The 23,676-nt window shown below is 43.3% G+C and overlaps 1 protein-coding gene across 1 annotated transcript in view; it reads right to left on the bottom strand.

The window, feature by feature from the left end:
• LOC125233147 (TATA-binding protein-associated factor 172) overlaps positions 1-23,676 on the bottom strand; it is a 67,898-nt gene that overhangs the window by 17,379 nt on the left and 26,843 nt on the right. Inside the window, 21 exon segments of the mRNA XM_048139027.1 lie at positions 1,788-1,961; positions 3,682-3,811; positions 4,445-4,610; positions 5,472-5,652; positions 5,937-5,974; positions 5,977-6,171; positions 6,511-6,643; positions 7,268-7,503; positions 8,563-8,710; positions 9,310-9,446; positions 9,975-10,096; positions 10,674-12,145; positions 12,485-12,664; positions 13,333-13,509; positions 13,768-13,863; positions 14,284-14,333; positions 14,336-14,491; positions 14,887-15,082; positions 15,627-15,784; positions 16,852-16,986; positions 22,026-22,089. Of these exon segments, the coding sequence (XP_047994984.1) occupies positions 1,788-1,961; positions 3,682-3,811; positions 4,445-4,610; positions 5,472-5,652; positions 5,937-5,974; positions 5,977-6,171; positions 6,511-6,643; positions 7,268-7,503; positions 8,563-8,710; positions 9,310-9,446; positions 9,975-10,096; positions 10,674-12,145; positions 12,485-12,664; positions 13,333-13,509; positions 13,768-13,863; positions 14,284-14,333; positions 14,336-14,491; positions 14,887-15,082; positions 15,627-15,784; positions 16,852-16,986; positions 22,026-22,089 (4,344 nt within the window).

Below are 23,676 nucleotides of genomic sequence, written 5' to 3' on the forward strand. Positions count from 1 at the left end.
GGGGGCAGAAGGTAGCCGCGCTGGTAGCCTGCGTATTGACGACTGATCACTAACGGCACGGCGTTCGCGTCGGGGCAGCAGCAGACATACTTACAGCGTCGCACGCGACGCCTATGCGGCGGCCACAACGTTGTTCGGCGGCACCGCAGAGATGGCCATCGTTAACGAGGAGGCAACTTCTACGCAACCTCGGCGGCGCCGACGCGGCGGACAACACTGCCGCGGTCAGCGGCGCTATCGCAGCGCTACAGTAAGTTTCGGCGCCGACACGTGGCTTGGGGCCTCCGCACCGAATCGGAAACCGAACATATTCTTTCTAAAATAATATGAATCTGCTCACCCATTCGTCGGAGAAATTCAAACCTCCTTGAAGCGCGGTATTCCTCCACCGCGCCCGCCGCCGCCGCCGCCGCAGCCCGCAGGTCGCGCAGCACGCGGTCGCGAAGCACGTGGTCCCCGGAGCACGTGGTCCCCGGCGGAGCAACTTACCTACGTTACCGCTTATATTCTCGCGCGAAACTTTTAATACGCGGATAACACTTCCTACTTTAGTCTCGGAAATGCGAATAGTTTAAAAAGAAAACTGATTAACGGTAACGATTTTTGCAGCATGGAACTTTCTTACAAAAAAGTGGGTAGAATCATAAAGCACCGCTCGTTCATTTCTATAGTGAGAACCCCGAAAGACGAATAATGATCGCTAGCGAGGCATAATATATCTCATTATTCAAGACGAACGAGCGCAAATTAAAAGGGAAGAAAGAATTGACGGATGAAATTGAAAAATTTCATAATTCCGAAACGTTATAAGCCACTTTTTAAATAAAAACACGAATAACTCTGGTTTGACCAGAAATAACAAGGAAATAGAAACTAAAAGATTAATTTCGAGACACCATGCTGTAAAAATGTTCGAACGGAATACGCGACAACCGGTCACTTCGGCGTTCGACGAAACAATGAGGGTGGCTGGTGGCGAGTCGGGGCGCGGGGGGCCTTGTGTTGCAGGTGGGGAAAAACGGGACTACCAACATCGCGGCGGTGAGACGCCGGAGCGACTTACAACGAACGATGGCGCCATCTATCGGTCCGATGCGACGTCTACGACGTACTCTCTCTATAAAGACCTCGGATATACAAACGGCACAAATAATATGTGTGATGACTAAGTACATGGAATTTATTTTATGGCTAGTTAAATGATACTTAATATAAATAAACACTTAGAAAAAAATTAAGAGTAAATACGAATAAATACTTTACAAAAATATGTTTGAAAACATTATTACATACTACATACGCGAAAGTACAATTCAATTTTCATTAAATAAAGGTTTCGGGTTCAAGACGCTCATAATAAAAACAAAAAGTTTTGTTTCGCGCGGAATCGCTAGCCCCATCTAGCCGCCTAGGCCGGTCGCGCCGCTGTAATGTCGTGGCACCGCCCGCGCGGCGCGCTACAGTTGTTCGAGTCGCGCGCCGCCCCGCGCGCCGCTCCCGCGGGTAGGCCCGTGAAACCCGCGCGCGATTTCGAACAGCGGCAAGGTCGTGGCATGCCTCGCGCGCACTGCGTTTTTGTTTTTGTGACTTACCGCTTGCCGCTGCCGCAAGACGCCTTAGACCATTGTCGTGGCTAGGCCGTAAGTGTATTGTCTGTGCAAGGTGCGCCAGCTTTCAAAGTTATCTGGCTAGCTGGAAATTGTAGTGGCTCGGCCAAGTAGTGTACTAACAAGATTGTTCGAGAGCTGGTCATATGGTAAATTATAGGAGTAGGTAGAAGTTAGTACCTGTCGGTGCAGAGCCTCGCAGGCGAGCGCCCCGGCCTGCAGCTGCAGCGGCGTGGCTTTGGCGTCGCGCGCGAGGAGAATAGGTCGCGAGTAGCGCGCAGTGAACTGCCGCTCGGTGCCGAGGAGGCCGGGCATTAGGAAGTCGAAGAGAGACCACAGCTCTAGCACGTTGTTCTGAAAAATAACATAAATTTACATACATACAATCACGCCTGTAAAGGGGTAGGCAGAGCACATGAAACTGCTAAAGTTACAGTGTCACCCGGGGTTGAAAGTAAACGAAACTGTGACATTGCGGTGACAGGTTGCCAGCCTCTCGCCTACGCCACAATTTACCCCATATCCCACAGTCGCCTTCTACGACACCCACGGGAAGAAAGGGGGTGGTGAAATTCTTAACCCGTCACCACACGGGCAACATAAATTTATTATGAGCAAAATTTAAAATCAGTTGGCAACGCCTCTGTCAAATATTTGCGGTAATCATACGAAAATTGGGAAATCTGTAACAGGCCGTCAGCTAAAAATGCTACATGAGAAGGACAAGATAAGTGAAATTCATGAAGCGGTAAATAAATTGCTCTAATGTTTAAAATTTACCAATGAATCATACTCGTATAGTCGCAGCGAACAGGGGGCCGATTTTTGAGTCTCACGCGTTCGAATTCAGAAAATCGACACTGAACATAATAAGCAAGTCACCGTTTTCAACCGATATTTTAGTGACAAAATCTCGTATTCGAGATTCGAAAAAACCGGCCAAGAGCGTGTCGGGCCACGCTCAGTGTAGGGTTCCGTAGTTTTCCGTATTTTTCTCAAAAACTACTAAACCTATGAAGTTCAAAACAATTTTCCTAGAAAGTCTTTATAAAGTTCTACTTTTGTGATTTTTTTCATATTTCTTAAACATATGGTTCAAAAGTTAGAGGGGGTGGGACGGGGGGACGCACTTTTTTTTCCTTTAGGACCGATTATTTCTGAAAATATTAATATTATCAAAAAACGATCTTAGTAAACCCTTATTCATTTTTAAATACCTATCTAACGATATATCACACGTTGGGATTGGAATGAAAAAAAATATCAGCCCCCACTTTGAATGTAGGGGGGGTACCCTAATAAAACCTTTTTTTCCATTTTTTATTTTTGCACTTTGTTGGCGTGATTAATATACATATTGGTACCAAATTTCAGCTTTCTAGTGCTAACGGTTACTGAGATTATCCGCGGACGGACGGACGGACGGACGGACGGACAGACAGACATGGCGAAACTATAAGGGTTCCTAGTTGACTACGGAACCCTAAAAATCGCCCCCCAGGCTAGTAAAGTTATAAGAATATTAGCTTTTGCCCGCGGCTTCGCTGGCGTTAAATTCGAAAATTGCAGAATGCTCCATACAATCTTCCCCCCCCCCTCATTTTAGGGAAGTGGGGGGTGAAAAGTAGCCTATGTCACACTCCATCCCTTCAACTGTCTCCACATAAAAATTCACGTCAGTTCTTCCGTTTTACCGTGAAAGACGGACAAACAAATACAAACACTTTCCCATTTATAATAATACCAAAGACATATATAACTCTGTAAAGACCGATAAAGTCTAAGAAAAAAACGTACCTCAGTACCATACAGAAAAAGGTACGGTGGACTAGATGGCATTACACATTAGGGGTACTCTCAGCTAGATGGCGCTAATATTAATATTTGACATTTTAACACATATCAAGCTAAGAATATGGGCCAAATTGTCAAAACTGAGGTTCAAAAGTTTTAAGCCTGTGTCAAGAGATGGCAGTCTATGCACTGATTACACATTTTACGTCGACAGTATAATAATTCTCTATAATACTCGATCCTCTTTGATAATAGTATGGATTCTATTTGTCATATATACCTGTATGGGCGTTCCGGAGAGTATTAACCTATGATTAGCGACTAGTTGCTTTATGGCTTTGAACGCCTTGGTCTTGCCGTTCTTGATCACGTGGCCCTCGTCCAGGATGCAGTAGTTCCACTTGATGGCGCTGTACACAAACAAACATATTTTATTATTAAGTTATGTCAAAGAAACTTTAAAGGAATGAGAGAGAAAATAAACTGGATACCAGCAGTTCTCAAAAAGTTTGTACATAGCCACGTCAGCATATTTTAATTGATCCTATTTTGTTACCAACATTTAATAATATAAGTCGACTTTCGTAAGATATATACAGGATAATTGTTATAATTAAGAGAATATAGACACTAGGGAACCTTAATGACGAAATAAAACTTACTAAAATCTCAATTCATCAAAAAAATCTTGGTAACAAAATAGGAATAAAAAAAATTGAAACCTGCTGATACCCGTCAGCAGATGGGTCGCATTCTTAATTTGTCTCGAGCGATTCATAGAAACGAGAGAGACTTTGTATGAAGTTGACGATGTCGTCCGCGCGGACCCATCCGCTTTACTCTAAAACGCTCTCTGAATTTAATTTAGTCCGGTGCGGATAGCTCCGCTCGGTTGGTCGGCATGACACTAAAACCAGGCTAAGACAGAATCACAAAAAAATGGTATTATTTCGCTTGAAGGCTTGCATGAATTGGTTTTCGAACGCGATTAAATATTTGTAAAGACGAGAAAGCGAAAGAGAAAGTGTAATATGTATCTTTACCTGAAGAAGTCTATGTCTTTCCGTACGATGTCATAGGAAGCCACGATCAGGTTGTAGTTTTTCACGTGGGTGCGCAGACGCTCGCGTTCCAGGGGCGGGCCCACGTACTGCAGCGGTTTCAGGTACTTGGACGAGATGAACTTGTTCACTTCGAACACCCAGTGCCCTGAAAAGAAGCAATGTGTTATATTCTTTTTTCAATATTAGATGGTTAGAAGTAGCGAAGTTCGTATAGATTAGGTAACACATCCGACCCTAGAGGATTGCCTGGAGCCGTAAATTATATCAAAATCAAATGAAATTCCAACTCACTTTCATGACAACAATGAACGAAATGCCATGTTCAAAGCAATAAAAACAGTCCTAACTCAGTCAGAATTATAAGATTAACTAGCTTTTGCCCGGGGCTTCGCTCGCGTTAAAGTCGAAAATTGCAGAATGTTCCATACAAACATCCCCCCCAGTTAGGGAAGTGTGGGGTTAGAAAGAGACAAAATGTAGCCAATATCACTCTCCATTCCTTCAACAGTTAAAAAAAAATCACGTCAATTTCTCGCTCCGTTTTGCCGTGAAAGAGGGACAAACTAACAGACACACACACATTCCCATTAATAATATAAGTGTGGATTCAGAACTGGGGACGCAGGAGACATGTGGCGTACTCGGAGACTCATGCTAGAAGCTTGAAATGTTAATGATAAGATTGACGATATATAAAGTGAGCCGAGAACAAGTCCAGTGAGCGTGGGCGGGCAGACCACGAGACTATAGGTTGTAGCGTTTTGCCGAAACCCATGCACAGCACTCCATGCATTTTGTAATCGTTGAGGAAACGTGTAGCCGTCTATGTTCCAAGTTCCAAGAACAGAGGCTAGTATTTACCAGCGAGCGTGGGCGGGCAGACCACGAGACTTATAGGTTGTAGCGTTTTGACGAAACCCATGTCGCACAGCACTCCATGCATTTTGTAATCGTTGAGGAAACGTGTAGGATGTTCCAAGTTCCAAGAACAGAGGCTAGTATTTACCAGTGAGCGTGGGCGGGCACACCACGAGGCTGGGCATGTCGGGGTCTCGGCGCGCGGCGCGCTCGGCGTGCGAGGAGGCCACCACCACTATGGACTGCAGCGTCTTGCCGAGACCCATGTCGTCGCACAGGACGCCGTGAAGTTTGTACTCGTTGAGGAAGCGGAGCCAGTTCACTCCAGCCTGAAATTACATTTTTGTTAGTCGAAGGAACATTTCGCGTTGTTCGTGAGACATCAAATAAGTTATGAGCCAAATGAATTTGTAACGATCAGGCCTCGAATACCACATGTAGTTTAAAGTATCGGGATTTAAATGTGAAGATTTATATAGAACGCTACTAAACTACTAATCTTCCAACTAGGCATATCACCTCGGGTTTAGCGACTAGTCCATAAAGAGGTGCCTAAGAAGGCGAGATTTTTTTTAAAATTATAAATGGGCTTACTCTTATGAGGATCACTGACCTGTTGATAGCTCCTGAGTTCCGCAGCCACAGGCACTGGACTTTGTAATCTTGAATAGACCGTGGATTGAACAGTTGATCCAAGAAGCGTTTGTCACTAAGCCTTCTTGCTCGTAGTTCTGGAGACAGGCCTTCTGGTTCCGGCGCTGAGCCATCTAGCGGCATCAGTTGTATTAGCGACGCGAAGCAGCGGGTTGACATCACGCGGACGGCTTCGCAGTGATCGCTCATACGACCTACGAGAAATAAAAAATGTGTGTGAGATTATATTTAAAACCGGGCTGAATACGTTCAGGTTTCTCACTGGCCTCGCTAGGGGAGAGAAATGAAACGGCAAGTCCCACACATCGTGCGTATGAGTAACTGCATTCCCACTCCGTAAAAAATTTTCTCACTGGCGGGGGAATATTATTCCATCATCTGGAAGCAACATATATGAAGCGAGGTGACCTAATCTTGTATGACAGGTAAACTCACATCTCTCACAACAATACAGTGTTATGACGTCAGGATTATTTTAGCGCGAACTTGGTGATTATGTATATACAGAGTTAACAATTTATTTGATTAATTACCTAATAAAGGTATGACGAGTAACGCGATGTAGGGCACCACTTGCAGTTGCAACGCTTCGACAACTCTGGACAGGGCCTCGGCGCTTCCGCAGCGGACGCGGACGGCGCTCATATCACTCAGAGCTGGCACGAGCTGCAAAATATAAACTATGTTCAGAAGGTAGAAATTCTGTAATTTTTTAACTATGTACACCCTTTCAATAGAAAAGTTTCTGACGGGTGATTTTTTTTTTTTTTTTTTTATGAAAATAGGCAGCAAACGAGCAGACGAGCCGCCTGATGGTAAGCAGTCATCGCCGCCCATGGACATAAGCAACATCAGGGGAGCCACTTATGCGTTGCCGACCTTTGAGAACCCTAAATACCTGCTTCTTGAAGAACCCCATGTCATAGCGCAAGGGAAACACCTCAGAAGGTAGCTCATTCCACAACTTACACGTTCTGGGCAAAAACGAGCGGGAGGCCCGTTTGTTCTTGGTTTGCCACGTGTCGAGAAAGTGAGGATGAACTTTGTTTCTTTGGCGGGAGGTGCGGTGATAAAAGCGCGACGGTGGCACCAAGTCAAGTGATGGAATATTATTCCAATATCTGGAGGCAACATATATGAAAAACACTTCTTAGTGTTCACACATCTGGGGATCTAATTCTGTATGACAAGTGAACTTCACACCTCTTATGACCACGCCACAATGTGCCGCTCGGTGTAATGATTACACTGGCTGATCTAATCCTGTATGACATTGACAAGTGAACTCACATCTCTGACGACAGTCGCCATGACGCCGTGCGGGTCTCGCCTCGCCATAGCGGCCAGCGCTCGCGCCGCCATGTGCCGCACCGCGGTGTGAGCGTGTCGCGCCAGCCGAGCGCACGCGCCCGCTCCGCGCGACGCTACCTCCCATGCTCGTGGCGCTAGCGAGGAGCAAACTGCTTCGAATACTTGCAGGCGGGATATTAACTCTTCGGAGACTTCTACGTCGACACTTTCTAATTCTGAAACAATATAAATGCGTTTAGTTAATCAAGAGATTAGTTCGTCTATTTGCAAAATCTTCATCTGGCACCACATCTCGAAAACGTCAATGCGGTTGCAGCCTTTTTCAGACTCCAAGTCTCAGCTCCGTAGATGAAAATTGAGAAGACTAGAGCGTAAAACAATCCGGTTTTGATTTTTCTAGAGACATGCGGTTCTCAGGAACCAAGACTTATGGAGATAATCCTTGAAGCTAGGACTCTTTTGGCCATTCCTATGCGTATTCTGATTTTTTTTTCAGAAGAACCGATATTGTCGATGTTTGCGCCGAAGTATATGAAGTCATCTACTGTTACTGGCCTAAGAGCATCTGTGTGTTGTATCTACCTACCACAATCCACCACCATGAGCTTGGTTTTTACTGTGGTTAATCTTGAGATGCGTTTCCAGACTGATGCGTTCCATTTTACCAGTTCTGTCAACCATTTCCGCTTCATTGGCGGCCAGAAAATTGGTGTTATCTGCCTATCGAAGATTCGTTATTTTGATGCGCACCAATGATGATTCTTCCCTCCCAGCTTCTGCAGGCTCTTCTGATGACATATTCACCGAAGGCAGGTGACGGGTAATCTTATCAACACCTTTTACAAAAGTAAAAGGGCTCGAAGGTTCTCTGCTAATTCAGTTTCCTTTTTCAACGGAATTTCAATTCAATGAAAGCTACCAAATGCTTGATGACAAAACGATGCAGTCAAAGGCTTTGCTATAGTCGATGAAGCAGAGGATCATCGAAGTACTGAATTCATAAGTCATCTGTATTAATGGACGTATATTTAGGATCTGTTTGCACCTTTGCCCTTGACGAAACTTGCCTGTTTTTGCGGGATCTGCCAGTCCAGCATGTGACATAACCTGCTCTGTAACACAGCACGTTTCTGGTGGGATATAAGAACCAGGGTCCTGTAGTTGTAATTTACGCAATTACAAATACGTGATACTTATATGAATAATGATTTCTAGTGTCTTTGTTGAATTTATCGAAGATGAGTGCTAATTGTAAGATTTAAATTCCAACTCACCACTATCAGTCATGACTTTCGCGAGCGGTTCGGTGATAAACTCCCAGAGTTTGGGTAGCTTCTCCGGCAGGTCGTCGCCGAAGTACCTCGTGAGACTAGTGAAGGCCAGCGTCGCTCCTCGTCGCTGGATGCGGAGTTTCTTACGGTTCTGTAGAATAACGTATACAATTAGTATCACATAAGTAAAATTAGTATTTACGTAAGTTTTGTGTCATATTCAATGGTGTAGAAATCGTATAATTCATAAAGACTAGCCAACAAACGTACAAGCTTCTTATTTCTAATGACATAATATATATGATATATTATACAGTATTATCCAAGACATAATATAAAACATTCTTCTTTAAGCTTGGAGTTTTTCACAGGTTTTTATGTACTACCAGTGAACAAACTGACCCTGTGCAGATCAGTTTACCATAGGAGAAAAACACATATACATACACAAGCAGGATGAGCCATTCGGGCGAGTAAATAGCCGGGTCCACACCGGCCGCACGCCTCGCGAGGCGGGGTGACGCCGCAGGGTTCGCGAGGAACTATTTCGAACGGCTGACCGAACGCCGCCATCTCGCCGAGTAAAGCTCGGGCGAGACAAACGTGCGCGCACGAGCACGGACGTTTTCCTCGCCAGTGTGGAGCCGGCTAATACCTGAGCGAAGCGTTTCTTTAAGAAAAGTCAGAAGCCAGTTCGGGCTCGGCATGTGTATTGTGTAATGTGTATATAGTGTAGATTGTAGGAGGCACCTCGTCCTCGCGCTCGGCGAACACGTGGAGGGGCACGTCGGGCGCGCCGTGCTGCGGCGGCCGGCCGCGCCGCGGGCTGGCCTGCGCCGCGCCGCGCTGCTGCTCCCACAGCGTCAGGATGCCGACGAACGCGTCCACTACCCAGAGAAAACTAGCGTTAAAAAATCAATATTAAATAAAAAAATCTCCAATCGGCGATGAGTGTTTTTCAGCAATATTCATGACGTGACGTACTTCATATTACGGGTCTTTTGACTCGCGGAAAAAAACGACAAAACAAAGAATAGTGAAAAGATTACTAATAGGCTAGTTTCCTATACTTGAAATAAAATATTTAATGCAGTGCACGAAATAAAGCACCACATAATTAGAAGAAAAACATGGACAGTAGTTATGTTTAAACATAATTTCTATTTAATAAGTCAAAGAGAAGGATAAAAAGTAAATGAATTGACCGTGACGTCACTCCTCAGTATTTCATAGTACCTCCATATTAGCAAATCGTTTTGACAGTTCTTAAAAAGAAGCTGATTTGACTAGTAGGAAATTAGCCTATTAGATTTAGTTCAATTTAGTAAACTTAGTTGAAACTACACTAAAAATTACGTGGTAATTCCGTCTACTTCCCTCACTAATTCTCATGCCAATCGAAAAGAGCAACTTACTGGTAGGTCCCTGCAAGGCTTTTTCCGCTTTTCCCTCCGCTCCGCTGTCTCCACTGCCAGAGTCACCGTTTTCATCTGTGTTTTCCGCCAATGATACGTGCGGCGTGAACTCAGGATCACATCTGTAAATAAAATGCGTTTACCAAACCAACAAAAAAATCCGTAAATCCAGAAATTTTGAAGAAAACAGCTATAATTAAGACACTATCCGCGCTAAAAAGAGAGCTATAATTTGAGTGGAAGTTAAAACGAAAGTTCGAACTCACAGGACTTCCTTATAATTATTTTTCTATCCCGAACTGTTATTCGTCATTTACAAGGTCGTGCATAGATCTTTAAAACCCTACATAAAAGTCTATTCCTAAAGCCAGCGTCCGACGGCTTTCAACGCCGCATGCGCAGTTTCGAAAAAACTGAAAACGCATTGTGTGGCTTTGTAACCATGGCAACGCATTGTTATAGCGATACTGCGCGCGTGCGCGGTAAGGCTTTGGGCAGCTGAGTTGACAGTGCAAACCTTTGCGTCAAAATAAAGGAAACAGTGTGAATTTCACGAAAGTTATTCAAGAAAACTATTAAGAACCAATTTTCGGCTTCGCCTCAAATTGTTACCCACGTCACTCGTCTTTTTTGACCTCCTTTAAATGCCTGTTGCATAAAATACTATTCACATTATTTGTGTAAGAACTTTATTCTAACCTCAAAAACGCTTTCAAGTTGTGCAGTATCTTGTTGTTGGGGCTCGGCTCGCGGGGCACCAGGCGCGCCGCCAGCGCCGCCAGCGACTCCGCCGACTGCGCCTGCAGCTCCTCCCACATCTCCTTCTTTATACTCTCCATTAACGGCCGCACTACTGGATTCAACTTCTCCGGCAACGAGTTCAGGCTAGCACAAGCTCCCGCCAAAGCTGCTTGCACGGAAATGTTTAGGATAGTCTGCTCAGCGGCGCATTGGTTCACGGCGGTTTGGAGATTCTTTCGACGCTCTTCTAGTGTTGTAACTACACGTTTTAACTTTAGAGATGCCACCATAGGCTCTGTGACAGTTGTCATGTGAATAACTTGTTCTAAGCGAAGGATATTGTTAAATTCTTCACCATCGACTGGTAGTTTGTAGTGCTTCATCATGGCTAGCAAATCTCTAGCTTCTTGAAGTATTCGGTTGCAGTTTAAAGCTACTTCGTCGTAGTATAGCGCTTGGTTGAGAGACGCGTGTAAAGTTATCGTTAGTGGTGCTGGAGCGAGTCGACTTATCGGGTCGTCGGTGATGTCGTCTCGTTTTTCCCCGAATGTCGGAGGGGGAAAGAGGTTGTGGTGTAAGGAGCGTCGAGCCCACGCGGAGACCACTAGGCCCGATACTAGCCGCTGCAGCGCGCTCGACGACCTCAAATATACTAGCAACACTTTTACGAAGCAGTCTATGGGGCTCTCGTCTTCAGGTTTGTACTCTATACCGGGGGCGGGTTGTACTAGAAAACAGGATAAATATCCTAGTATTTCTGCGGCGAGGCAGCGCGCTCTGGTAACATTCTTGTCCCGAACGGAGGTAGGTTGAGATTCGCTTCCACCGAGGAACCATTTCTGGTTGGGCCTGACTTCCGGCGGTAAGCCCTCTCCTAGCTGGCTCGGTTTGATCGGCGCTCGCTTTTCTTTGGGAGGCGGATGAAGTAAGAGATTAGGTGGAATGGGTAACCTGGCCGGCTGCATGGCGAGGCACAGCCAGGTGGCTAGCAGCGGGCAGGCTGCGACCAGGACTACTCCTAACGGCGCGTACCGCAGGAGGTTCTCCCAGACTTGAACGGCGATCATCTGTATGTCGCCGACGTGTTCAAACAATATTCTTTGGTAAACGTGTCTCATAGCCTCCTGTAGCAGTTCTGGGGTCCACATTAGATATTGGTCACCGTTTATTGTTTTCACCTCTCCGTTGCTGGACTCGCCGTTGCCATTTGTGTCTGGTGCCTTGACCTCTGTGACTAGCGGTCTGGTGAGAGTCCTCAGTGTCTGGAGGGAAGCTTTCCTGACGGAGCTGGTGGAGTGGTCGAGATACGGCCAGAGCCGCGGCAGCACGTCGGCCAAGTCGACGGGGTGCAGGAGTTTGGCCGCTTGCGGCATGGCCATTAGAGAAGCCAGCAATGCCATGTAGGAATTGGCGGGCGCAGCGAGGTCATCCTGAAATGATAATTATTTGTAATAATTATAATAAACAACTGACAAAGAGACAAATAATTACTGCATTGAGCTCGAAGAACCTAAAATAAATAATTAATGAGATCTATCATGATAAGACTTTCCAAAATCGTAAAAAAAAATTGTGGCTACGCCAAGGGAGTCTCCTACACTTACGGGAAGTGTTACTGTGGACTGTATACGAGCCGATCAGCTGAAACAATGTGACATATGGAGCCCTCACACGCACGACGGACTAGCTTACAGGGCACATCTTAGGGAAGCTACAATCGAGTTTTGGTGTTAAGTGTTACGTCAAGTTTCATAGCTTATCGAGTTTACCTGATCGTGCAGCAACTGCCACAGCCTCTTGACCACCGTGGGCAGCACCGCGGCGCGCGCCGCCGCTAAGGCCCCGGCCGCCGGCGCCAGCGCGCCCGCGGCCACAGCCGAAACGTCCTCCGCGGGGTCGCTCAGACCCGCGATCAGGTGCTCTATGGCACCGCTTTCACAGGCCACTTCCTGTTGGAGAACATACATGACGAAAATATTCATTTCTGAATTAACTGCATAAATACGGATGTCAATAGAGTCCAAATCAAATCTGTATATCACACTTACAGCGGTTCTAAATTCTTGGTGTTTGCATCGAACACTTCTACCTAAAGACAAACACGGCATCCCCAAACTTGACAAACGTGCCAGTTTGTCGAATATTTAGCTGTTTATCAACTGTGTGGCTCCACACAACGTTATTTATATTTATTTATATTTATATTTATTTATTTGGAGATCCAACAGCTATGACATAAGTATATAAAACACAGTAGACACAGGAAGCCAATTACAGGAACTCACTGGTAGTGACAATTTGTATAAAATAGGTACTAAAGTTGCGCACTATCGCAACCACAACTGAACAAAACTGTCGTACATATCAATATTTATATTTATAGTTATACTGTAGTCGAACCTCGGCATCTTTTCACTATACAGTCGTATGTTATTTTCGCGTGAGGACAGTTAAAATCGTGATTGCCTTAACACTAAGGGCCGGTTGCAACAAACCGCCTGTCACCGAAAAAGCGTTCGTTAAATTTTATTGTATGGGAAGTTCCATAGACATCTGCTGCGAGACGATAGATGTCTCTGTCAAATGTGGCTGATGCAACTGGTCCTAAATGATTTACCTGTCTCGCAGCCAGCAGGTACTTGAAGCCGAGTAGTGCGCCATGGCGCGCCTCCCACTGCTGCTGCGCGGCGAGAGTCGACAGCAACGCGGCCACGGCGCGCACGCGCGGGGCTCGCATCTGCGCTAGGGCCACACCTAGTGTCTGTGCGCACGTTTCTCGCACGGGAGCGACCACCTGTGTACGGAAATAAAACGTTACATTTCCGATACAATACTTTTTTTTAGGACACAGCATAAATTCAGATCAGTAGCTCCCACCTCTCAAAGTTGGAGCGGACGCACAAGTGACATAATCCTACTGAATCGAGCAACGGCTATACATACTATATTCGGTCGTCATGTATACCGTCAAAATAAATTGAATAAAATTGTGAGACGAATATTTGCTGCATAGCCAATTTAAATTAGCATTAGCTTCGTTAGTTTAACTCACCTGATCTGACACGAAGTCACCGAAACGGTCCAATGCTAAAACGCAAAGCAACCTCAGCGCCATATCTTCCAGCCATTCTTGGTGGGCGTCTTCCATCTGTAAACAAATACTTTCCATTAACATTTTCTTCTTAATTTCACTATGAGCACATAAAGAGAGTCGCTCTAGTTTTCTGAGTTGTCTATAGACTAGACTCCACTGCTGCGGGCTGTCGCCAGCCATGCGGCCACATACAGCAGTTAAAGCAACGCCATCTCCCACATCACCTGAACGGCGTGGCTTGAAGCGCCCATCAGCTCTCCAGTGACCTGCTGGAACTTGAACTCCATGCTTCAGTGTAGTGTGACAGGCCACACTCACACTACTACTCCTATTCATACTATATAAGTAGCGGCACACTGTAATTCTAAGCAGAATAAACCTGTATTCACTACCATCAACTTATCCTTTAGTCCCTTACATGACATGGCGACCCTGCCAAGATAGTCTAGTACTGCTCGAGTGTTAACACTGTACCTGCTGTGGAGTGTCTCCAGCCGTCTGCCCCGCCGAGGCCGCTATAGGCGCCGCAGCAGTTCCCGCAGCGCTGACGCGGCGCCGTGGCGCGCCTCCCATGCTGCGCTGAACAGTGTTGCTTGCAGCGCGCCGCACCAGCTCTCTAAAGGCCAACTGGAGCTCGAGCCCCACGCTCCGGAGCAGTCAGGCACTGCTAGCGACGACTCCACTGTTAACAAAAAGTATTTATGAAATCAACTAGCAATGGAGATAGAATATAGACACACGCTGCAACTTGACTAAGACTTTCAAAACAGTAAATAAACAATAACAGTATCTAAGGAACATAGGTAAAAATAAAAATATGATGACGAATTACGATCTCGTGTTAACTTTTGGAATACCAGAGGCAGAGGCTCACGATTATCGTAACTATTATAAATTATCTCACAACTAAACTCGTTGATCTCTACTATGATCTTCTTTCTGTCTGGCTCCACTGGTGGCGTTGGGCGCGACTTCTGTATGAAGAACGCCTCTTGCCATAACAATATACTCTGAAAGTAGTTAGTTCTGACAGTTGAAGGTGGCCTGCCCATCTCAGCTATTTAAACTAATACTCACAGCTGAACTCGTCGATTTCTAGCTTAATCTTCTTCCTGTCAGGCTCCACCGGTGGCGTGGGTGGTGCGGGCGGCTCTTCGCAGTCGCGCGACTTCTGTTTGCAGAACGCCGCTTGCCGCGCTTTGCGTTTCGCGAGGTTCATCTCACGAGAGCTGAGCGGCTTGGACGACGATGGGACTAGCTCTTGCACTGGCCTCTGTGGAAAGAAATCATAGGTTAGCAACTTAGCACTAATCAATTGCGAGTTACCATAGTAATATTTGCGTTTAAATAGTAAAGAAAATGGTGTGTCAATAGATGTATGAGCACAGAACTAGATTTAGATAGAAGAAACAAGTTCATCTATTTGTATGGCGATTGGCGACCGAGCGTGTCAGATTTTGTACTGAAGTTGTTAATCTTGCCTGTGATTTTAAATATGTCTCAGGCCCTTGAGTGATCATAATTTTTGTATTGTTGCAATTAAATGTCACGTAACGAGGAATTTTTAATGTTTTTGTTAACTTACACCCGAAAGCTGCAAGCTACGATTAAAGACGGACAACGCAGTAGATTTTACTGAGTTCATTTGACATGCTAAGTAGATACGTTTGCTTGATCTATGGTATATATGACATCTGTGTGTATGAGTGTATGTGTAGGCAGTAGAATGTTGGATTATACGACGATAAAACATAAATTTAGCTATGGTTACTTCAAATTTTTGTTTACAGATGCACAATGAGTTCACTCTAACTAACCCTGATGACTTCAGTCTTGACGGGCGCTGGCTTAGCGAGGCAGAGGTCGTCGTTGGTGTACAGCGAGCTGGTCAGGTCTACTCCCAGGCTGGACGCCACCTCCAAGCCGAGACGGGCGTTTAACTGCTGACGCTGTCGCGATAGACGCTCGTTTATATCTGAAAATAATGTTTTTTTCTATAAAAGTGTCATCGTCACTATAAGAAGAAAAATAAATGGGATGGACGGGCTGAGACAGGCCGTGCAGCACAGGGAAAATGGTAAATATATTCTGTCAAACAAGTCTGTCAGTAAGTAAGAACTAAGAAAACCCAAAAATCCTTTTCTCTAGCACCCTAAAGAAAAGGATGCATATAGTTTTCTTTGTTCTTATTTACTGACAGACTTGGTTGACAGAGTTTAACACTAATGAAGGATTCATAACCATACCCTCTTTTCAGTGCAGTCAGATTGCAGGTCACAATAATCCCTACTATGTACTTAGAAATAGACCTTGTGTTATCCAAGCCAAGCGTTATCAGCGCGACACCTGTTCGCCACGGGCACACTACACCTGTCATGTCATAGTTGTGGTCGTGTTTGTCGCTCCCGTATTGGCTTACAAAGCCACGAAAAACGTTATTGCCCCACTTGACATTGCTTGTATGGTATTAGGGTTGTAAAAAAACGGTTTTTTTTCTGGCTTGAAAAAAAAACATGAAAAAAACCGTGAAAAAAACAATTTTTTTTCTGGAGTATGTTTTTTTCTAAAGTACGAAATCTCAAAATTTGCAAAGTAGTTAATACTTTTATACGGTTTTTTAGACTTAATGTTAACTATTAAACGAATTTAATCAAATAACTTTAATTTCTGGTCTTATAAAAGTAACATTTACTAAATCTGTAGTTTGTAGTTATCACTATTTACTGTTGGCAACACCACCGCCTCTCCACGCTGCACGCCGCATCGGGGATTCCCCAATAAACGTTTGTATACTGAATTAAAATGTATGTTATTGTTATTGAAACACGTTACAACTCACGAAAAACCGTTATTGTCGTATTATTTGTTCATCTGAAAAAAAATCCATATTTAGAAAAAAAACCAAGGTGCTCGGTTTTTTTTCATGTTTTTTTTTTCATAATTCTGAAAAAATAACATTTGTTTTTTTTTTTCTATTTACAACCCTATATGGTATTATAGACTTGAAGGCCAATGATGATGAGACAATAGAGGCTAACATACCGGCAGCATTGAGGGCCTCTTCGTCCAGGTCGTACTCGTGGCCCTCCGACCCCATGAGGTGTGCGCCGTGCCGCAGAACCTTCTCGATGTCGAACGTCTCGCACCGCAACCGCCCGTCGCATTCTGACTTTTCCTCTATGGACAAAATAAAAGTATCGTTTAGAAAATATTACTCGTATAATATTGACGTCGGTATATCGTTGATATACGTCAACATTTGTTAAATTGTTACTATAGGTAAGTTGTTTATGATTTAAGTCGTTTCTGTCCACAAGACGAACTAAGTCGCTGTTCCCTCTATTTGGCATAAATTTAATTGTCCGAAACGATTTTCGCATAACAGACTTCGCATAATCGATTTTCGCATTTTATTTGTCATAATCGAAAATAATACGAATAACACATTTTCCGAAAATAAGTTCGCATAATTCTGTTTACGCCGATTGTTTTTATGAATAAAATTAATTCGCATAATTGTATTTGGCATATTTCTTAAAATCAGAATATCCACCCATACTAAATGCTGTTAAGAGAATCGGTTTGGTTAGGTTAGAACTGCGACCTCAACAAATAAAACATTTTGTCAAGAATTTCGGTTAGGTTAGGTTAGAACTGCAACATTAATATAGTAGTATTACCTATGATAAAAATTCTGCGTAGTAAATTTCCACTAAACCATGTTATGCAGAAATAATTTATGCATAAAAACCATTCGGCGAATAACCTTAAAGGTGGAAACCCATTACACCATATCATGCTATGACCGTGCTATGAACGTGTCAGACAAAAAAATATTCTTTGTATTACAAAGTATGAGGCTATGCATACTAGCCCGTTCCATCACCGATCATACCCGTAGCGTGCCATGCACGGACCGTCAAATATTGTCGGCGAGGATATTTTGCCGGTGTCGAAACGCTCCGTGAATGGCACGCAACGGTGATAGAACGGTGCGTGCAGGCGGTCAAACGGGGTATAACCGCGTATGGTGACCGTTTGAAGCACGTTATACACGCGTTGTCATACTTCTTTCAGTCACTATACTCGCCTATGCTACGGGGATGATACGCGGACACTACGGTCACTATACTCGTCTATGCTACGGGGATGATACGCGGACACTACGGTCACTTAACTCGTTATGCCCGGATATGAAATGATGTGGACACGTTGTAGTGGGCATAGCCATCCGTGTCGCGTTACATTCCGTGCCTGACACGTTCATAGCACGGTCATAGCATGATATGGTGTAATGGGTTTCCACCTTTATGCATGAAATATATTCGGACAAACAAAAATATGCCTAGACAAATTATGCGTATTATACTATGCCATAACAGATTATGCGAAAGGTGAATTATGCCAATATAGATTATGCCAAAAAGAATTCTCGATTGTAAAATTATGCCAAAACAAGGGGAACCACTAAGTCGATGTGTAGGATACGTTGTTTAGTAACTCGTACGAACAAATGCCAGGAGCTAACCAGACCGACATTCTAGATTAGTTCGGAGTATTGTTGTGTTCTATTTATGGCGTAACAAATGGAAAGATCATAAGTTTATTAACCCCGGCAATACAGTCATACAAAAAGTCAATATCATCCTATATTTAACCTCTCATCTGTGCACATTAGTGATTTTTGTACAATGTGGTTTTAGTCCGCTCTATGCGATTGATTGGTTGGTCATTTAAATGGCTTTGGTCAGCGTGTATGTCGCTATAGCAATAAGGTGACCCCTGCGTTGATAATTAAGCCTCTATTGAACCAGGTGACTAACCGCCGCGCCGGGACTATTCCATCCATGCTATATTTATAGCTCGATAGCAACAAGGATTCTACTGATGAAAGTTGTGACGCGCAGTACGTAACGAGCGTTACTAGGGTTATTATTCAAAGCCTTTGTTCAGTGAATATGTCGTTATAGCAATATGGTGACCCCTGCGTTGATAATTGAGCCCCTATTGAACCAGGTGAGTCACGGGCGGGACTATTCCATACTATTTATAGCTCGGAAACAGTGAGGATCCTTCTCGTGCAAGTTGTACTGCGCAGTACGTAAAGACGCGTTACTAGGGGTTCATTACTCGAAAGAGTTGAGGCCACTGCTAAAAGTTGCTTTGTTTTGATTTTTGTAGGTTCACAATCATTGTGATTAAAATAAGTTCGAAGATCGTGGTCTAATAAAGTAGGTCTACCGTTAGGATTGCGAAAATTAAATACCTGCTTAAGAAGATACGACAAAGAATGTTTTTTTTTTCAGGCAAACTAATAATAAGATGTATTTCATCTAATGTTGTTCGCGTTATGAAAATATTGAATTATAATAAACGCAATTGTATTGTATTGTATTATTAATACACGTACGCTAAGCGGGGATGCAAAACCATTACTAGAACGGCGCTATGTAGGATATTTTTATCAATATACTAATCTACAGGAAATCCGTTCGCCCGTCTGGTTTTATATGTATAAAATATCAATAACTTAATTATGATGTATTATTACTGGAGTAGACTCGGTAAAAATATCTAACGAGTAATTGAAGTTATGCTAAATATTATGCAGTTTTCAACAAGCGGATAAGCAATATGTAGAGGTATACTAAAAAGCAGTTTAGTAAGGACATCTAATAATCCACAACAACTAAACGATATCTGGCTATATGGATTTGAAAAACCCCATGTTGTAATAATCCGACGTTGTATTTGAAAGTGCTGTTGCGTGTCTATATTTTTAAGCATATCAGGCGCATAAATATATTTGGCGTCGACAGCAGTAGTTAGTAATAACCCCTAATTCATCCCGGCACATCTGTCATCACCACTAAAGACATAATCAACGTACAACTCAGGTCTTCCGGCCATCACGTGCAAACGAACCAATTGGAACCCCCGCGATTGGACCACTATCAACCAATTGTGTGGCGCACAAGGACGGATCACTAACAATTCCTAAAGCACATTTGCATCCCTGAATTACCTGAACTTATAACCGGTGAAGTTGTAACCTAAACCCTTTAATAAAAGTATTCGACAATTATTTCGAAACTCTCTATACTATCTAAGAGAATGGATAAAGATTAAAGATAAAATTGGTAGTCAAGTGGCATTGACGACTATTTCTCAAGTCTCTCGATAAAGCCAGTTTTGTTATTAAATTCAACATTTGTCAACATCGCAATTATAAACAACCCTAGCTAAAGATGAACGGATACGAGAATCAACCAACATCCCTTCTCAGCTCCACGAGATCCATAAATGCCAGCATTTCCCGAATCATTTCGCGAGCGAATATTGTGTAGGCCCTGAAACTACTTTGAAATCGCAAATAACTATACTTTTTGCCGCTTTGTTTAATGCCGGCTAAAACTTGGTACCTAAAAATTGACAATTTTTGATAGGTGTTCCGGAGCCTATGCCTATGTGTTCGGAAGTAGGTACACATCAATAAAGTCGACGCCGACGTGACCAGTCCTCCGGTCCGGCTACACAACTAATCCACATCAATAATTAATGCTGATTGTAGTACCAAAGGTAGAAAAGCAGAACCCTATACTGGTCACCCTGGCACGAGCTCTGTAAGCAGTATAAACAAATAGTCCTGGAGAGATGTAGGTCGCCGGCAGTCAATGCACTAGGCGGAAAACAAAAGCCGTCTGTTATGCTAAGCATGTTTACGATTTTTATGGCGACGTGTGGCGATAAGCGCTCAATGTGTACATGTTGGTGTAGGTAACTTATACGATGTATATTCAATTGAATATATATAAAAAAAATGTTTTTTGCAAGGCTAGGTTGGCGTATTAAACAGATCTGTCTGGTTTGGAAATTTAAACTAACATTTATCGGACATAAACCTTTCGGAAGAGGAATTTCAATATGTTTTTGATTGACGCTTCAATCAACATTTCTGATTAATAATAAAATAAAACATTCAAATTCATGTATAAGACAATTTGACGACACTGACCCAATAACTGATATTGTCGACGGACAATATTTTCCATGTCATGTCATTGTTCTTTCCTCCACTCCTACGATTATTTTTATGATAACATTTAGAGGTATTCGGACTTCCACAAATAAACATGTGGAATACGAGCCCTGATCCGAATTGCAACCGTTTCCACACCACGACCGATTATTTCCGCACCAATCGACAGCAATGAGGAAATCCTCGGCAATGTGCCCCGAGTGCGATACCCCCCATGCTTGTATACTGACACGCCGTGTGTGTCATAGCATAGTTATTGACGCTAATCAAATATAGTATTTAATTAACACGGGGCTTAATTGCTTACGCAACACTTGGTTTATACGGCCCGGCCCGAAGTTTGGGACCTGCTGACATTACGTCCACGGTCAGTGGCAAAGGTGGAGGTTTCATTAGTACGATGAGTAAAAATCTTTAACTAATTAAATCACCAATAGCAATAACATACCATCGATATACTTTATAAACATCGCAATACGGTTTACAAATCCTCTGATAATAATGTGGACGATGACTCAAGCCAGGTTTAACGTTAATCTACTTTAATACTTGCTATAAACCTTTCAAATGTATTCAACAAATTAGTAACAAGTCTTGTTTCAATAGGCAACTACAAAAATATCGCAAACCGTATCTAATAAACCAATTGAGCGTAGAACCGCAGTCAATTTGAAACAACAATGTAAGACAGAATAAACAAGTGTTTTACAATCCATTGGACTAACATTGTCTACAATATCGATATTACGATGGAGGCTTATTCAAAAATCATAGGATATCTAAAATTTGGTGTGTTTCTTATCAAGCACGTATGTGGAAATTGCGCATAGGGACAAACGAATATGACGAATGCTAAAAGATTATTGCTGTAGATTCCTTACTCTGCACTTACGAGAAGGTTGCCTACCTAGTGGAATTGCAAGAGGTGTCCTTATATACCTACCTATATCCAATACCGCACAACGCGTGCACAATTATAATCACTTGCCTTAGCATATCTTATTTACTCTTAAGTAAATAAGATTGTTTGACATCATTACGTTGCGTGCTATGTTAGGAATGACATTACTGCAGGAGACTGTATATACCGAGCAAAATAGAACCGTCGTAATGTGTTAAGTATCGTTATTATCGTTAATCGTACAAGTTTTTAAAATAACAGGTTTTCTATACTGACCTTTCTTGCCGGTGAAGGGAGGGGGATGCCATTGCGGAACGTTTGTCAGAATCGCTTCCACTGCCTGAAACCAAAAAACAAAAAAAATTAAAAACAATAGCACCCTATTTGCCGCTACAGCTAGGCGTTTGGCGTCTGAATTGATTTTATGCGATAAGATTACAGAAACACATAGCATATGGAAAGTAAGACTTGTGACATTCAGCGGCATGGTGACTTTTGGCGAATGTGGCATTACACGCAGAGGTGGCTTTCTAACACTTTATTTCGGATAAGTTCGACATTTCAAATGTAAACATCTCTTATTTCTAGGGTTAGACATGTTTGTCGACACGGCATGCCTCACCTTTCCATGTCGCCTAGCCTGGTCCTATCTAGTTACATATGTTATGTCTCATGTCGTCTTCCAGATTTCCTTTTGTGCTCATTGTTTTGATCATGATATTCATGATCATGATGATGGAAACGGATATCTGGATTAGCACACAGAGATCATAGACTTTATGTCTGGAGCATTGTACATGTACAGTCAGCTGCAGAGAAAAGTAGACCCGCCTGAATACAAATTTGTATGCAAGGGGGTCTACTTTTCTCTGCAGCTGACTGTACCAATAACGGCCAAAAAAGATTGTATTTACATACTTTGTTAATCCTTAAATGACAGCATGTCAAAATTCAAATTTGAATGAATCTTTGTCAAGGTCATGCATTTAAGGGTTAACATTACAAATAACTTTTCCACCGGTGCCACCGTCGAGACCTCGCAACTGTCATGTTTTAAAGATCGAAACAGTAATAGTGCGTATGATATGAGCAGTTCACCAAAACATGTATTACCTACTGAGCCGAGACACTGAAATTATTTATGAGGCGTATGAATTATTCAGGTCTTACCGACTGGGTTACATTACAGACTGATTTACAGATTAGCAGTGAACTGCGCGAAAGCCCAACCATGTATTGGGTTGGTAAGAAAGTAATGAGCGATCGATTGATTTCCACATAAAAATTTTGAGAGAGTTCTAGAATCTTCTATGGTCGAAAGTATATAAAGGGCGAGTCGCACAGTTTCTCGTCAGTCATTCACTAGCTGTCGCCGAGCTAATATAAGGAAGAAAATGGACGAATTAAAAGTGCATGTAAGGCATTGCTTACTATATGAATTTCAGTCTGGCCATTCAGCCGCCGAAGCAGTGCGTAATATATGTCAGCGTGTTGCTCCTGAAGTTGTGTCTGAGGCCACGGCGAAACGATGGTTCCAGCGGTTTCGTAGTGGCGACTTTTCATTATCAGATCAATCTAAGTCTGGTCAACCGGTGAAGATTGATGTAGCCAAATTAAAAACCTTAATTGAAGGAGATCCGAGGCTAACGAGTCGTACTCTTGCTACCGAGTTAGGCTGCTCTCATGTCACCATAGAAACACATTTACACGAGTTGGGAAAAAAACTACAAATACAGTGTTTGGATACTGCACGAACTTGATAGAGATCAACTAAACCGCCGTGCCGATATCTGCATACAACTTCTGTCTTTTCGCCGCACATTCAACTCGTTGGACCATCGTATCACTGGAGATGAAAAATGGGTCTTATATATGAATCACACACGCAAACGTCAGTGGCTAGCTCCAAACGAAAAAGGAATAGAGG

Source organism: Leguminivora glycinivorella, chromosome 14, assembly GCF_023078275.1.
Source record: "Leguminivora glycinivorella isolate SPB_JAAS2020 chromosome 14, LegGlyc_1.1, whole genome shotgun sequence".
In the NCBI taxonomy this organism is placed as follows: Eukaryota; Metazoa; Arthropoda; class Insecta; order Lepidoptera; family Tortricidae; genus Leguminivora; species Leguminivora glycinivorella.